This window comes from Chrysemys picta, chromosome 12 (genome assembly GCF_011386835.1).
Source record: "Chrysemys picta bellii isolate R12L10 chromosome 12, ASM1138683v2, whole genome shotgun sequence".
Taxonomy (NCBI): Eukaryota; Metazoa; Chordata; order Testudines; family Emydidae; genus Chrysemys; species Chrysemys picta.
This window is the reverse complement of record NC_088802.1, coordinates 44,582,889-44,598,631: the sequence shown is the minus strand read 5'-3', so window position 1 is coordinate 44,598,631 and position 15,743 is coordinate 44,582,889. Positions and strand designations below refer to the sequence as shown.

Genomic DNA, 15,743 nt, shown 5'->3' with positions numbered 1-15,743 from the left:
GTCATGAAGCCAGCACCAGAGAGATGCTGGAGCCAGCAGGAGAAGAACAGGCTCTGGGCAACCAGGAGCCACGTTCCCTTCATTACACCTCCCCACCTCCTTTGCCCACAGGGGATTCATCCCAAGGGAGGGCACACTCTGGGGTTGCCTCCACCCACCCCTGTGAGGCAGCCCAGCCTGCAGCGGAACCTGTGCATGCCCAGCCACCTTGCGTCACACCCGACGCTCAGCCAGCACCACCCACTGGCTCCCCGCAAGAACCCCACTTTCCACTGCTGCAACCTCCCACCCCGGAGGCCCTCAAGCCGCTGCAGCCCTGAGTAAATCCAGGCTGACTCTTCCCTGGCACGTATCCGTGCTGCCTACATTAGCTCTTGAGGCAGATCCCAGGGAGGGGCACAGGGCTGTTGTGTAGAATGGACGGCGACCATCCCGCGCAGGGAAGAAAGGCCAGGAGATGACGGGGCTGCTACAGACACAGACCAGAGTCACTTACAGGAGCCAGTGACTGGCTGGGGTCCAGGGAGCCAGGGAGAGATTGCGGGGCAGTGATGGGCTGCACCAAAGCCATTGCAGAGAGCATCACGGCTGCGGGGTCCTGCCAGACACATACACCGGGCCAGACTGAGATCCTGCGGGCACTGCTGAGGGTCTATTCACTTCACTGGGATCATTGCAGGGCTATGATGTGCACAGTGACTGATCTTACTGAGTTGAACCAGCCTGTTAACACATCAGGGCTCTTACGAGGAGCAATACAGAGAGCAAGTGTGTTGTAGCAGAGGTGCAAGGAGAGCTCCTAGGACAGGCGTGTGACTCCTGGCACTAGTGCGCAGGCGTGCGGCTGGGCATGCGACACCTGGCACTAGCGCTCTGGCATCCGGCTGGGTGTGTGACTCCTGGCACTAGTGCTCCGGTGTGCGGCTGGGCGTGTGACTCCTGGCACTAGTGCTCAGGCATGTGGCTGGGCATGCGACAACTGGCACAAGCGCTCTGGTGTGCGACTCCTGGCACTAGCATTCCGGCATCCGGCTGGGTGTGCGACTCCTGGCACTAGTGTGCCGGTGTGCAGCTGGGCATGCAACTCCTGGCACTAGCGCTCCGGTGTGCGGCTGGGCATGCGTCTCCTGGCACTAGTGCTCTGGTGTGCGGCTGGGCGTGTGACTCCTGGCACTAGTGCTCAGGCGTGCAACTGGGCGTGTGACTCCTGGCACTAGTGCTCAGGTGTGCAACTGGGCGTGTGACTCCTGGCACTAGTGCTCAGGTGTGCAACTGGGCGTGCGACACCTGGCACTAGTGCACTGGTGTGTGGCTGGGCGTGTGACACCTGGCACTAGTGCACTGGTGTGTGGCTGGGCGTGTGACACCTGGCACTAGTGCTCCGGTGTGCAGCTGAGCATGCAACTCCTGGCACTAGTGCTCCGGCATCCGGCTGGGCATGTGACTCCTGGCACTAGTGCTCCGGCATCTGGCTGGGCATGTGACTCCTGGCACTAGTGCTCTGGTGTGTGGCTGGGCATGCAACTACTGGCACTAGCGCTTCGGTGTGAAGCTGAGCATGCAACTCCTGGCATTAGCGCTCCGGCATCCGGCGGGGCGTGTGACTCCTGGCACTAGTGCTCCGGCGTGTGGCTGGGCATGCAACTCCTGGCACTAGCGCTCCAGCGTGCGGCTGGGCGTGTGACTCCTGGCACTAGTGCTCCGGCGTGTGGCTGGGCATGCAACTCCTGGCACTAGCGCTCCAGCGTGCGGCTGGGCGTGACTCCTGGCATTAAGGTTCTGAACTGCTGCTGTCAGAGATGAACCCGGTCCAGCTGTTCACAGCTACGAACTTTCTTCTCCTTTGGCACTGACCCCATCCCTTCTCTTCTGCCCTGTTTCGTTCAGCTCGACATGTTACCAAGTAAGCAAGCTGTCAATCAAAGGGGCAGAGACATTGCCGGCTGAATGTGACAGCTGCCACGGGGTCCAGCTGTCACGCTGTTCGGAGGGATTTCTGCCTCTTCCACGGCAATCCGACAGCTCCACTCCCATCCCCAGACAGCAACGCTGCAGCTCCTCCGGCCCCCAACCGGGGTGCTCTGTGCTCCTTCCCAGCCACGCCGGGGCCGGCAGAGCCACACAGCCCTAATCAGGAGTGACGAATCAATTCCGTTCCACTGGGAGAGCAGAACACGAGGTGAGCGATGGGAAGATGTTATACCTCTGCTCATCCTCCACAGGGGAATGCCTTAAAATACAGTCACCGCTAACTGCAAGGAACAGCCACGCGCCAGGGGCTTGTTTAACATCTAAAGGGATTGCATCCAACATGCGGGTGAATGACAAACCCCCATGCCCAAGGCAACTGTGCCGCGCAGAGCTGACTGCCCTCAGCCCATAGCACGGACAGCACAAGGCACTTGGGGGCGAGGAAAATGGGGGCGGCACTGGGCTCATGGGAACTCCTGGACCTGAGAGTGGATGCATGGATCTTGGTCTCGGAGGCTGGGGCTGAGGGAGGATCTAAGGGAGGTTTGGGGATTCGAATGGCTGGAAGAGGACATTAGGCTCGGGGGTGGGGAGGGGGGTTCCTGGCACACCAGGGATCTGAACTAAGGGATCAGAGGAGCTTCTGGGGGAGTTTGCAGGGTTCCAGTTGAGGCCGTGGGGCGGGGAGCGAAGAAGATGTTGCATTTCCAGGCAGAAGTTGTGTTGCTGAGTTCAGTAACCTAGATACATGTGCAATTCAGTGTTGACAGCCAAGCCGGCTACGTCCGCCCTGGAACAAGTGTCTCTCTCTGGGAGCCCCATGTAAACACATACGCTGCGTTGTAACAATTCATTTCCCGGGAACGGGCTGACAGAAAGAGCCTCTGCGGCCATTTCTCTGTGTCAGGAGAGGTGCCCGGGGAGTGGCATTCATGGTCCCTGCCTCCCAAGCTGATAAACAAGGCACAGCATTTGGAAGGTGTGTGGGGAAAGTAGGGCACCCCTTTAAAAGAGAGGCGGGGATGGATAGGGGGAAGAGTGGGTGGGGAGAAAGAGCATCAGGAATCCAGCAGGCTGCAGAGAGCCACCGCCAGGTGTGAAGAGAGGCAGGGAAGCAGAACCAGCCTGTGTGCCCCTCTGGCAGGTTGTGGAGAGGGTACCTTGTTTGGAGCGAAGACGGAGTGGACACAGCGGAGCAGATCTTTAGTATCTTCTCCTTCTGGGGCGCCGCAGATAACGACCTGTCCGCAAAGAAAGGAATGCAAAGGTGAATGGAAACAGGCTGTAAAGCCCACCCACGTCAGGCCGGCTCCCCAAGTCTGTTTACACCAGCTGCAGATCTGCTCCACTGGCTCTTCCCTCTCACTCACAGGATCCCAAAGCGCTTTGCCTAGGAACCAACCGACAAACTATTCAGGGATCGCTTCCCCCACCATTGAAATGCAGCCACTTTTGGGGCGGAACAAAGCAGCTGTTTAACAGCGCTCAGCAACACTACCGCAAACATTTCGGGCCAGCCACGAGAAACGTCTCATTCAACTGAACCTGCAGGAGGACTCTGAGTCACAGAATATAATTCCAAGATAGAATCTGGCCAGGAAACTGGGGTCACCACGCACAAAGAGCCCGGGGGCATCACTGAGCACAAGAGAACAGGGCTCTAATTGTACGTCTCACCTGACAGACAGCACCGTCACTGGCAAAGGGCCTCTTAGCACGGGGCTGCGGGGACACTGGTTCAGTGCTGACTCAAGGGGAGGGCGTCCCCTACTGAATCATCAACATGACTGCACTGAACCTTGGGTTCCCGCATGCTAGCGTTGGCTTGGCTTAGCCGGGCAGGATCACACCGTAAGGTGGGGTAGGGTGTGCAGGCCAGATGGAGATGGGAGAAAATAACATAAGAACGGCCATACAGGGTCAGACCAAAGATCCATCGAGCCCAGTGTCCTGTCTTCTGACAGTGGCCAATGCCACATGCCCCAGAGGGAATGAACAGAACAGGTAATCATCAAGTGATCCATCCTGTCGCCCATTCCCAGCTTCTGGCAAATAGAGGCTAGGGACACCATCCCTGCCCATCCTGGCTAATAGCCAGTGATGGACCCATCTTCCATGAATTTATCTAGTTCTTTTTTGAGCCCTGTTAGTGTCTTGGCCTTCACAACATCCTCTGGCAAGGAGTTCCACAGGTTGACTGTGCGTTGTGTGAAGAAATACTTCCTTTCGTTTGTTTTAAACCTGCTGCCTATTAACTTCATTTGATGGCCCCTACTTCTTGTGTTATGAGAAGGAGTAAATAACACTTCCTTATTTACTTTCTCCACACCAGTCATGATTTTAAAGACCTTTATCATATCCCCTTTTAGTCGTCTCTTTTTCCAAGCTGAAAAATCCCACTTATTAATCTCTCCTCACACGGAAGCTGTTCCATACCCGTAATCATTTTTGTTGCCCTTTTCTGAACCTTTTCTAATTCCAATATATCTTTTTTGAGATGGGGCCACCACATCTGCACACAGTATTCAAGATGTGGGGCATACCATGGATTTATATAGAGGCAACATGATATTTTCTGTCTTATTATTTATCCCTGTCCTAATGATTCCCAACGTTCTGTTGGATTTTCTGACTGCTGTTGCCCACTGAGTAGATGTTTTCGGAGAACTATCCACAATGACTCCACGATCTCTTTTGTGAGTGGTAACAGTTAATTTAGATCCCATCATTTTCTATGTATAGTTGGGACTATGTTTTCCAATGTGCATTACTCTGCATTTATCAACATTGAATATCATCTGCCATTTTGTTGCCTAGTCACCCAGTTTTGTGAGAGCATCTGCTCTATAGGAATCTTTCTCTGTCGCTGATTTTCAAGCGTGCCCATCACCGCAGCCTCTAGGCGCTAGGTGCGTGACTGGCACGGATGAAATGCTTGGGGACCAGAGGCAGAGCCCTGTGTAAATCCCCATTAGGGTCATGGCACTGTAGCCGGAGCTGCCCTAAGAGCCGCCCGCTGCGCTGGGCCCTGCAGCAGCGTCCCCAGCTTGGGAGCAGCGGGTCTGGGCGGGATTTGCTAGCCCATTCGAAGGCTGCATTGAATTCCAGCGGGAGTGGAGACAGGCAGAGAGAGGGAGGGGATAACGCTGGGGGAGAAGGGGGCTCACTCCCCATGACTGACTGCAGTAGGGATGTGGGCTCTGGGGTGGACCTAGGGCGACCAAAACCCCTGAGTGGGGGGTGGGGGACCTGTGCGCCAAGGCTGGGTGTTGAACTGCATCAGCACAGAGCAGGCAGGAGGCGGGGATCCAAGCCGCTGTCATTAAGAAAGGCAGGATACCCTGGAGCGAGGGGCACTGCCTTTTGCTCGCCTCTCCTGTGTGCTTGCTGCCGGGTCAGTGTGACCCCACGAGCGACGGCTCCCCCTGCTCCCACCCTGCGGGAATAGGCTCTCTTGACCTACAGTGAATTAGCAGCCCCAGGTTCTTCTTCTAAGCATTACAAGCGAGCCAAGCGGGGGTGGCAGACAGACTGGGGGTGGGGTCAGCCAAGACTGACTTGATGCCCGTGTACACACGCATGCGCCCTCTGCTCTCAGCCTGCTCAGCAAGGAGGCGTCTCCTGCACACTAACCTGGGGCGTGACACGAGCACATCAGGGCTCAGCAGCCTGTTCTGCCCTTTGGAAGGGCAATACTCAGCCCTCACCCAGCCTAGCTAGCTCACCTGTCTGCCCTGCCCCTTGTCAGAGATCTCCGGGAGAGAACGGATGAGGGGCGGGCAGGGTATCGGAGAGACCAGGGGAGGGGAGTGGTGGGCAGGGGGTATGACAGAAACCGGGGGAGAGGCAGACCAGGGGAGGGGAGGGGCGGGAAGGGAATATGACAGATACCAGGGGAGAGGCAGACCAGGGGAGGGGCGGGGTGGGAAGGGAATATGACAGATACCAAGGGAGAGGCAGACCAGCGGAGTGGAGGGGCAGGAAGGGGGTATCAGAGGCCAGGGGATATCAGAGACCGGGGAGGCCAGGGGGTATCAGAGACCGGGGGTATCAGACGGACCATGGCAAGGGACAAGTCTAGGTAGGGCCTATGTATCAGAAAGCAGAGGGACACAAGGAACTGCGGAGAGAGGAAGGCAACTAAGTCAGCTGACTGGATTCGTGCTGTTTCAATTGTTCTTTACTTCCTGTCCCAAACCGCTTTGTAGTGATGCTGAGTGCTTTCTCCCTGCTGTCGTGTGGCACCCCAGAGGTGGCTGCATGTCAGTGATGGGGAAATGACCTTTTCCTTCCCCTGCGGTAAGCAGCATTTTGGGATCCCCCGTGCTATGGGCTCGCTCATCCTTGTGATTCATTCGTCTCCGCCTCGCCCCTCCCCTCTCACCCATCTAGTCTGCCTGAAGGCAGAGAGTAGAAAGCCTGCAAAGGACCAAACCAACCAGAAACAGATGGAGAAGCAAAGGAGTTCATGGAATGGTCACGGGGCGATTTCAGAGTCACTCCTAGTCAGTCGCTTACAGTACCAGCCTAATCCGACCCCTGGGGATACACCCAGCAGAATTGCCACCAGCTGTTCCCGAACGGGGAAGCCGTGGCCAGTGGCTGCACGCACGCTCCAGCCACTGGGGGCTCCGAAGGGCACAGCTCTCTCCCCTCCCTCCCCGGGGGCTCTCTGCGGGATGGAAGGGTATGTCCCACAGCCCTATACACCCTAATATCCCCACAGGAGCTGCCAGGCAGAGAACCCCATCCCTTCCCCAGGGCACATGCCACCAGCCACAAACCAATGTGCCTCCGCCGGGGAGCGGCAGCCTCGCCACCCAGCTGGTCCAGGGCAACAAGGACACCAGCAATTGGGACTAAGCCTGCACAGCTTCCCGCACAAGCCCCCAGCAATTCAGACTCTGCCCTCCCTCACCTCTGGTGATCTGACAGTGGAGAGGGATGCCTGAGGACCCCTGTCTGCACAGAGGGGCTCGGGGTTTAGGCTGAGAGGATGCCTGGCTCGTGTTTAGAGGGTAGAATTCCTGGTTTGTCGTGTCTTCCCCACTCTGGGACTCAGTGTCCGCCTGCTGTGGACTGGGGATGGTGGTCCCTTGCGTGGGAGCTGTGGGATTTCACGAGTGCTTGTACGGTGCTCTGGAATCGCAGACAGACGGCACAGCGCATGGGTAATACTCCCTAGTGGGGCTTCAAACCCAGCCATGCTCCCGAATCCTAACCACTCCACGGGGCAGTGATGCCCAGAAATCACCTGGAAGGGGGCAGGAACAATGGGCCAAGACACACAGCCAGCCAGCCAGCCCTTCAGAAGCCAAGTCCAGGCAGACCTCAGCCCCTCTGCCTTGTGCTGTCACCTCCCAGCACTGTGGGATTCTCCCTTGTAAGAGCTGGCTTGGAACGAAGCAACGCAGCAGCGCAAAGAGCTGCACAATTAAAGCAAGGGAAAGCGGGAGGGAGGGACTCTGCCCCTGCTCTGCCCATGACCTGCATTCGATCCTAAAGCCGGTTAAGGACAAGGATGACAGGCATGTTCTTACCACCCACACGGAGCGCTTTCGTCTGACTCTGCCATTCACCAGGGCTGGGACAGTGCTCCAAAGAGGGCTATCTCCGTTCTGGCGTCTCCCTTCCCAAATACACACACATGCACAGCAACACTCGGGCATGCACATGCACAAATGCACACAGCAAAACCACAAGATACAGAGGCACACAGGTGCATGCGTTCGTGCCCAAACACACAGGCCCATAAATACACACATATGCACAAATACACACAACCGTGCACACACACACACACACACACACACACACAAATCCAGATGCACACCCAGACACAAGAACATGTGCCTATGGGCAAGAGCAAACTCACACAGACACCGCCATCCCTTCTCTCAGATCCCCCTCAAAGGTGCCCCCAACATACGAGGGAGGGGCCTCTACACTAAGGCGGAGCAGGACTTGCCGGGGGAGCAGCAGGTGCATCTTTGACCACACAGATCAAACTCCCTACCTGTTTGAGAGTGCGGTGAAAGGCCACGGTGGCTCGGGCCATCTCTGGCAGGGCCACGGGGATCTTCAGCAGCCTCTCCGAGAAGGCAGCCAGGATCTGCCCGGCTTTCTTCACCCACTCCATGTTGCCGGAGTAACAGGCTGCCCTGAGCAGGTTAGCGACGGCCACGGAGTTGGTGCTGGGCTCCACGCCATCTTGATCTACAGGGAGACAAGAGCCTGTCAGCCCAGTGCCCCCCAGGTGCAGCACTCACCATGGGGACATGGCTGCCTGGCATGCCAGCAGGACGGCGCCGAAGGAGCGTGTCAGGGTGTCAGGGCTGGGCACCGCTCAGCCTCTCCAGGGCTGCTGCTCCGAGACGCACTCAGGGCAGATGTCTGCGAAGGCTGCGGCCTTGAGACTTGGCCACGGACAAAGCATGAAAAGATCCAGGGGCTGGGAAATCTTTCCCTGGGGCCTGTTTCAGCTTCATCGTGGGGAGGTCAAACCCAGGCTGCTTGTTAAAAGCCATTACCAAGGCCCCCAGCAACTCACGGCAGCAGGGTAGTGGCCTGCACGGCCATGCTGGAGACCCAGGCTCCAAGCCTGACTGGGACGCTCACTGTCTAGGCTGGGAAAGCTACAGAGAATTCCCATGCTAGCCTGCAAGGACCTCTGCAATCAAGCAAGGACTAGCATGGATGGGCGACGCCCTGCATATCAGCGCCCCCTTGTTAGCCAATGCCCGGCACCACCACACAAAGCACTACTGAGGACTCTGCTGCTTTGGGGGTATCCTACTCTCTGCTTCTTGATGAAACTACGACTACAACTAACGAAAACGACAGCCCAGCTTCTTGTAGGTCCTACACATAAACCCCACTGTGCCCAGCATGACATTATGATGAGTTCTCAAGACTTCCTCGTGCTCCACTTGAGTCTGGGGGCCCAGCCCGGCTCCACGGGGCACTTACCATCCTTCAAGCGGAGGAGCAGAGAGGAGTCCCCGGCCTCGCTGGAGAAATACGCAAAGCCTTTGGAGTCCCAGAAGAGCTCGTCTTGTTTGCGCTGGAGCTGCAGGGCCCACTCCAGCCAGCTCTGGTTCAGCGAGGCCTCGTAAAGGTCGAAGAGCGCCTGGATCACAAAGACATAATCCTCCAGGAAGCCCTGAATGGGAACAGCGCTGCAAAGACAGTCAGGGAAGGGAGGGACAGAAGAACGTGAGATCCACCACACCGGAACGGGTCTGCGGTTCCTGTTAACACTGGAAGGCAGATGATCCCCCCGTCCAGCGGGGCACTCCGCTGGGGAACACTGCCCCATGCAGTGGAGGTCTTCCTGAGCCCAGCTTGTGGTCAGCTTATGACCTGAAGGATATTGGGCCAGATCCTCAGCTAGTGCAGACTGACTTTACTGGAGCTAAGCCAGTTTACACCAGCTGAGATCTGGCCCGTTATTTGTAACCTGACACCCTCTTGCCGGCACATGGTCCCCAGCCATCTCCCACATGACTAGTAAAGTACCAACCCGGATACTGAACTAGATACCACGGGCCGGATCCTCTGACTTCACAAGGTCAGAGCCCCTCAACTCCCACTGAAATCAGTGAGAAAGGAAGGGGCTCAGCACTGCTGAGGATCAGGTCCTGTCTCCCAAAATGGATGCCCCAGTGCTGGGAAGGGTGAATGGAATATGGTTAGGGACCCATCTCCCTGGCCTCACATTCGCCCCCAAGCCCAGAGCCCTGCCAGGCAAATAACAGGGTCCACAAACACGTGTGCAGCCCGTCCCATGCTGCAGTCAGTTGTTAGCCAGGCAAATAACCTTCCATTCAAATTGTCTTCATCCCGGTTGACACACGCCTAATTTGTGTTTGCCCAGGATTGCGCAGTGGCAAGGAAGGAAGAAGTGAAGTGGAGGGTGAGGGGGTTCATCTGGATTGTGGAGCTACTGGCGTCTGTTGTCACAGTCATCCCATTGTTTCTTCGGCGCTGCTGGCAAATATTAAAGAAGTGCCCAGCGCTGGGGTGCTATGCAGCTCCGAGCGTGCAGCCGGCTCCCTCGCGCCTGGACTCCAAGGGGGCCTGCGTGTGCGTCGTGAGGGTCTGTGCAGGTACCACTGCTGCACCTGTATCTGCACTCACCTGCTGGTGCGCATGCTCTTTGCACGCATGTGCACCGTATGCCCTGACGTGTGCGGGTGTGCTCATAGGCACGGGCACATGTGTGTGTGTTCAAGTCTGCCCCTGCCCTACACTCTCTGTATGTCTACACCATGCGTTGGGGTGTGCGTCACTCTGGAGGTGCGTGTAACAAACACACCAAGGCCTCCCAGACGCCAGCAGGGGTCGCCAACGGGATGATCTGTCCCTAAAGCCCCTCCGGCATAAGCTAAACTGGAACCTTTCGCCACCAGTGGGAGGCTGAGAGGGGCCAGCCACTAGAGGGAGAGGTAGTCAAAGGCACGGCACACAGGCGTGGGAGGCTAGCGGGGATAGCGGGGGGTTAGCAGAAGCTGTTTGGAGCGGGCCCTTTGAGTGTTTCCCTCTGGGCAACAACTAGTGCTGGCCCTTGATAAATGGAGCTTTGTTACCGATCCTGTCCAATCTTGATCTGTGCGTAGACTGGCGTTGACCGTACTCAGCCCCCTGGCGGAGCTGTCATTCTGCAGGCAGCAGGGGAAGAAGGTGTCTTCAAATGGTAAAGATAAGAAAGAGCTGGGAGAGGATTTGACCTTAATTCCTCTGAGCTCTCTTGGGAGCCCATCCACCCTGAGCTGAATTAAGCGAACCTCAAACACACAGACACGGGAAACAGACCTGCCCCAGGCTGTAGCAGCATCCGCCCCTCTGAGCAGAACCCCAGCCCCGAGGGGGCAGGCAGACAGAGCTGAACGGACCCACGGGCAGAGGGCTGCATGGAGACAGATCTGTGAGAAGAGAGGCTTGCACGGCCATACAGACAATGGTCTAGACAGACCCCCTGGATAGAGGGTCCCTCCAGCTGTACACAGAGTTCTCTGGACTTGCCACGCCAGCGTGGCCTGGCTGGGATCCTGCTTCTCAGTCTCTCCCCTGCTCTCTCGTTCCAAGGCTGCAGCCAACCGGCCAGTCTGCTAGACCAGTGGCAACGTCCTGCAGCACGAGCCAACGTCAGCCTCTCCCTCCGCAGCCTGGCAGCGGGGGCAGTGAGTGCAGTCCTTTGGCTGCCTGCAGGCTGGGCAGCGTGAGGGCCCCCAAGGGGACGGCTGGGGCCTGCGAAGTGGGAGGCTGTGAATGGGGTGGAGGACACTCAAAGGGATGCAGAAAACCCGCTCCTCACGGAAACCGGAGCCCAGACACCACAGCAATGGCCACCCTTGAAATGCAGCAGAACAGATGAGGCAGATTAAAGAGACAGACCGACTGATCTGACAGACAATCGGCCTTCTTAGTTCTATGCTGATGCCCCCTCAACGCCACGCTGAGCGACTCCTCCCGCACTCACCTCTGCTCCACCGCGCTGCCTTTGCCCCGGTAGCAGCTCCGCAGCAGCCTGCCGCTGCTGGCATCGAACAGGTGGCTTCGCAGGAAGTCAGCAGCCCGCCCGGCCCGGCTGACGTACTCCTCCTTGCCGAGGATCGCCCCGCTCTGAGCGAAGCCCGAGATCATCAGGCCTGCATGGGTCAGAGAGAGAACAGAGCCTCGCTCACTGACCAGCCATCTCCACTCCTTTGTTTAAACAGCCCGCCTGGAGCTTCGCTTTGCTGAGGTCGAAGCCAGGCTGAAAGCAGCCCAATAACCAGCGTAAGCCCCTGAGAACGCCACGTCTCATCACAGTGGCAGCTGCCAGGAAATAAGCTCCAAAATGCCCCTTTGGTGGAATACGGAGTCCCTCTCATCTGCAGTACCCCAGCCACGCCGTGCGGTCACGACAGACAAGCACAGCAGCCACTCGGACTCCGGGAGAGCTCACACGCAGCCTGATTCATTGGGAGGGCACGCCGGTCAGGACAGAGGTTACTACCTACCATGGGACGCCTGGGCTTGTATCAGCGATAGACAGACACCTGGCCCCTTCACTCCCATGCCAGCCAGCAGTGTCAGTGCTGGCCAGGGGCTCTGATCCTAGCCTGGGACTTGAACCCATGACATCGCAGCCCCACTGCGCCACACGGACACTTTTGACAGTTTATATGCGTTAAGGAGCCTCTACAAAGGCTGCCCTGAAAACCGGAGAAAGGTTCTGCTGCCCCCTGCTGGCACATGGGAGAACCGTCTCGGCAAGCAGTCCTGAGTGCCCCCTCCTGGGTTTGCTCCCTTATAACCCTGCCACTCGCAGAGAAACAGCCAGGGCCAGGAGGCGGAGAGCCTCAAAGAGGACGTAGCTCAGCAGCACCTGGGAACAAAGGTGATGCCTGCGCTAGGCCTGCAGGAGAGGCAGGGGCACTGTCCTGCCAGATGCCTTCCCAGGAGGCACCTTGCCCATGCTCCCAGGGGGCCTCTCAGCTTGACCCAGGGCGCTGGAGATGCCCCAGAGGTGAAGAAAGGTCACAGTCCAACAGACGGAGAGCAGAGCCCAGCAGGGACCACCAGCAGGAGAAGGGGTCGGAGGGGTGGGTGGAGGGGAAGCCATGGACAGTCAGGGAGGGGATGAAAGGAAAGCCTGTGATGGGGCTGGGGAAAGGGAAGGCAGACTGGGGGTTAGAGGGAAGGAAAGGGAACAAAGGGCATAGGGCTGGCCGGACTTAGCCCTGCCTGGAATGGAGCCGCCCTGCTGCTGAGCTCCCAGCCCAAGACCTCTTGGCAGGGCCGGCTCTCGGCTGTGAAGTAACAAATGCAGGGACCCCTCGAGCAATCGCCCCTCACCTCTGTGTGCCCAGGATGCCCCAGAAGCCTGACATACCTCCCACCCCCTACCCTCACACTGGGAGGCTCTGCAGGCCCCCAGACCATTCCCTCCAGGGACTGGCAGGCCAGAAGGCAGAGCCAAAGGACAAGTCCAAACAGGGAGCAAGGGAGGGAATTCAGCCATGACCGTGGGCTAAAGGCACTGAACTCAGGGGTCCAAAAGGGACCCTAGGCTCTGCACTGCCTCCTGCTGGCTGGGCCCGAGACTGCTCTACGCCCTGGGTATCTCCCCATCTCATTTCTTGTAGCACCTCCTGGTGTCTGGGACAATTAATTCAAAGAGCCCTCCCTCAAACCACTCTCTCAGCTGATCTCAGTGTCTGCATGGGCTGCCCACTCCTGGGCAGAGGAGACTATGGCAGCACTGGGTTAGAGCTTGGTCCAACAGGTCCGGGCACAAGGCCCCTGCTCCTGGAGTCATGTGATAACAGCCAAATCTCAGCTTTCATTTAAAAAAAAAAAGTAAGCTCCTAGCCCTCGGGGTTGTGGAGAAAAGCTTGATCATGTGACCCAAGCGTGGCTGACGCTTGCCTGAGTCTGCACACAACCTGAAACAACAGCTCGGAGAGGTGTGAGCTGGCCCAAGCTCTCCAAATGAAGCATGGAGCCATGTCGTGGGGGCAGTGCCCCAGTGCAGTGGGGGGCAAGGGAGGTCCCATGTCATGGGGTGGGCCTAGGACCCCAGATTCTGTAATCCAGCCCTGGACTATGGTTTAGAAAGGCCTCTTGGCTGCTTTAGTAGCTGAACGTGACTCCCAGCGAGTCGTGTGCACCTTTCACACCCAGCGACTCCCCTGAGCCCGAGGGACCCTTCTCACCATTCCAGGACGCCAGCATCTTGGTGTCCAGATGCGGGCGCGGTCGGTGACCCCGGGCTTTGCAGAGCCGCTCTCTGCTCTTCGCCAGCATCGTCTTGAGCTGTTCCAGGCCCAGCCCGAACCTGGCTGCTGTCAGCTCCAGGGAATACTGCACAATCAGCACGTTCTGCCCCCTCAGCTCCTTGTGCGGGTCCTGAAACGAGACGCCAGCTGCATCACAGCTCCCACCTCAGGGACCAGATGAGGCTGCACCCCCGGCGGGGCCTACACTCGTGCCCTCCAGGAACCTCTCTCTCACACAGGAACAGCCAGGACGGCCTCCCATCACAAACTCAAGTGGGTGACTGCATCCTACCCCCAGGGTGGCTCTCTCCAGGGACCCCTAGCTAGCAGTACCTCCCTCCCCAGCAGCCAGCACCACTCCTCCCCCAGTATCCCCAGCCACCAGTGCGCCTTCCTCCCAATCACCACAGCTACCAGTGTGACTAACAGCCAATATTTCCACATAGTGTCTTCCCAGTATCCCCAGCTGCTAGAGTCACTTCCTCCCAGTACCCCCAGTTGCCACGTATCATCCCCTCCCAGTCCGGCTAACTGTCGATATCTCCATACGCCTTCCCAGAATCCCCCTGCCCATATAGCTACTTTGGAATCCTTCTCCTCAGAGGCCAGTGTCCCCCATGTCCCTCCCTCCCCTCCTCCATTTCCCTCCCCATAGCCTGAGGCCCCCTCTCCCAGCTCACCTTTGCTGGGCTCACGTTCCCACCTTCCTTCACCCCATAGTGATGCATGAACACATCTGCCAGAGTCTTCCTCTCCGAGGCCCCCTCCACAGGCTCTGGAAGGAGGCGCCGTATTTCCTCTGCCGTCCACACGCAGAACGCCCCCTCCCGCTTCTCTTTGGACTTGGCTGTTGGGTAGGAGTCTGCGTCCTCTGCGCTGTAGAATCCTCCAGCCTGAAACATGCAGCAGCACCATTAATACAGACACGCTGGCCGGTCAGAGCTGCCACCCCCTCACCACACATGCGTTAGCCATGTATGTTCAAGCCTCTGTAACTGATCACCCCGGCCAACGGGCGGCGCTGCAGGGAACAGGGCAGAGGGGGATACTCCGGACACAGAGAAATCTCCACCCCAGCCAGCAGGAGGCACTGCAGGGAACAGGGCAGAGGGGGATACTCCGGACACAGAGAAATCTCCACCCCAGCCAGCAGGAGACGCTGCAGGGAACAGGGCAAAGGGGGATACTCCGGACACAGAGAAATCTCCACCCCAGCCAGCAGGAGGCGCTGCAGGGAACAGTGCAGAGGGGGATACTCCAGGTATAGTGTACTGATATATCAGTATAGTGAATAGGGGCACTGGTCTGGGGATGCAAGAGATCTGGGTTCAGTTAGTGGCTCAGTTTCTTGTCTGACCTTGGACAAATCCCTAAATCTCCCCGTGCCTCCGTTCCCCCTCCATAAAATGGGGATGGCACTTCCCTCCCCCCAGGGTGTTGTGAGGCTAAAATCCATTACTGATTGTGAGCGCTCAGACAGAACCGTCGTGAGGACTATGTAATACCTACATAGGTCAGGCATAGACCCGTCTCTGTCCCAGCCAGCAGGAAGTGCTGCAGGGGACAAGACAGAAGGAGACAGAACTGGCATAGACCAGTCTGTTGCAGCCAGCAGAGGTGGGGATACACAGGCACGAAGGAGCCTGGGCACGGGGAGCGGAAGAGCGGGTTGCCCTCGTGCCAGTGACTTTGATCGCTGGCGAAGCACGGGAGCCACCGGACGTGACGGCAGCAATGAGGCAAGTGATTCCCGCACCCATGCGAAGCTGCTGACTTACCCTGTCGCTCAGATCTCGGGAGACATAGAGCAGAACGTCCGCAGCAACATCTGCAAAGAATTCATCGCCAGAAATCTGTTAAAGACACAATGAGGATTCCATTCCAGTGCTAACAAAGGAAGGAAAAGCGACGCTAACAAGATCGAGCAGGGGCTCCTGATTTAAAGAGCTCACGCAGGGAAACAGCAAATCTACTGGTTCAAGGATTGCACACCCAAGACTGGATTGG

At 57.8% G+C, this 15,743-nt stretch overlaps 1 protein-coding gene across 7 annotated transcripts in view; it reads right to left on the bottom strand.

Moving 5' to 3' along the window:
- The window catches only part of SPATA20 (spermatogenesis associated 20), a 35,643-nt gene that overhangs the window by 11,103 nt on the left and 8,797 nt on the right, over positions 1–15,743 (bottom strand). For all 7 annotated transcript variants that reach the window (XR_010591882.1, XR_006173898.2, XM_008177542.4 and 4 more), the window contains 7 exons: positions 15,515–15,589; positions 14,417–14,629; positions 13,674–13,866; positions 11,453–11,621; positions 8,941–9,149; positions 7,988–8,187; positions 3,132–3,212 (listed from right to left, as the gene is read on the bottom strand). Coding sequence is in view for 5 of the 7 variants with exons in the window: in XM_008177542.4 (XP_008175764.2) it covers positions 3,132–3,212; positions 7,988–8,187; positions 8,941–9,149; positions 11,453–11,621; positions 13,674–13,866; positions 14,417–14,629; positions 15,515–15,589 (1,140 nt within the window). In the remaining 2 variants the exon portion in view is untranslated. The remainder of the gene's footprint in view (positions 1–3,131; positions 3,213–7,987; positions 8,188–8,940; positions 9,150–11,452; positions 11,622–13,673; positions 13,867–14,416; positions 14,630–15,514; positions 15,590–15,743) is intronic.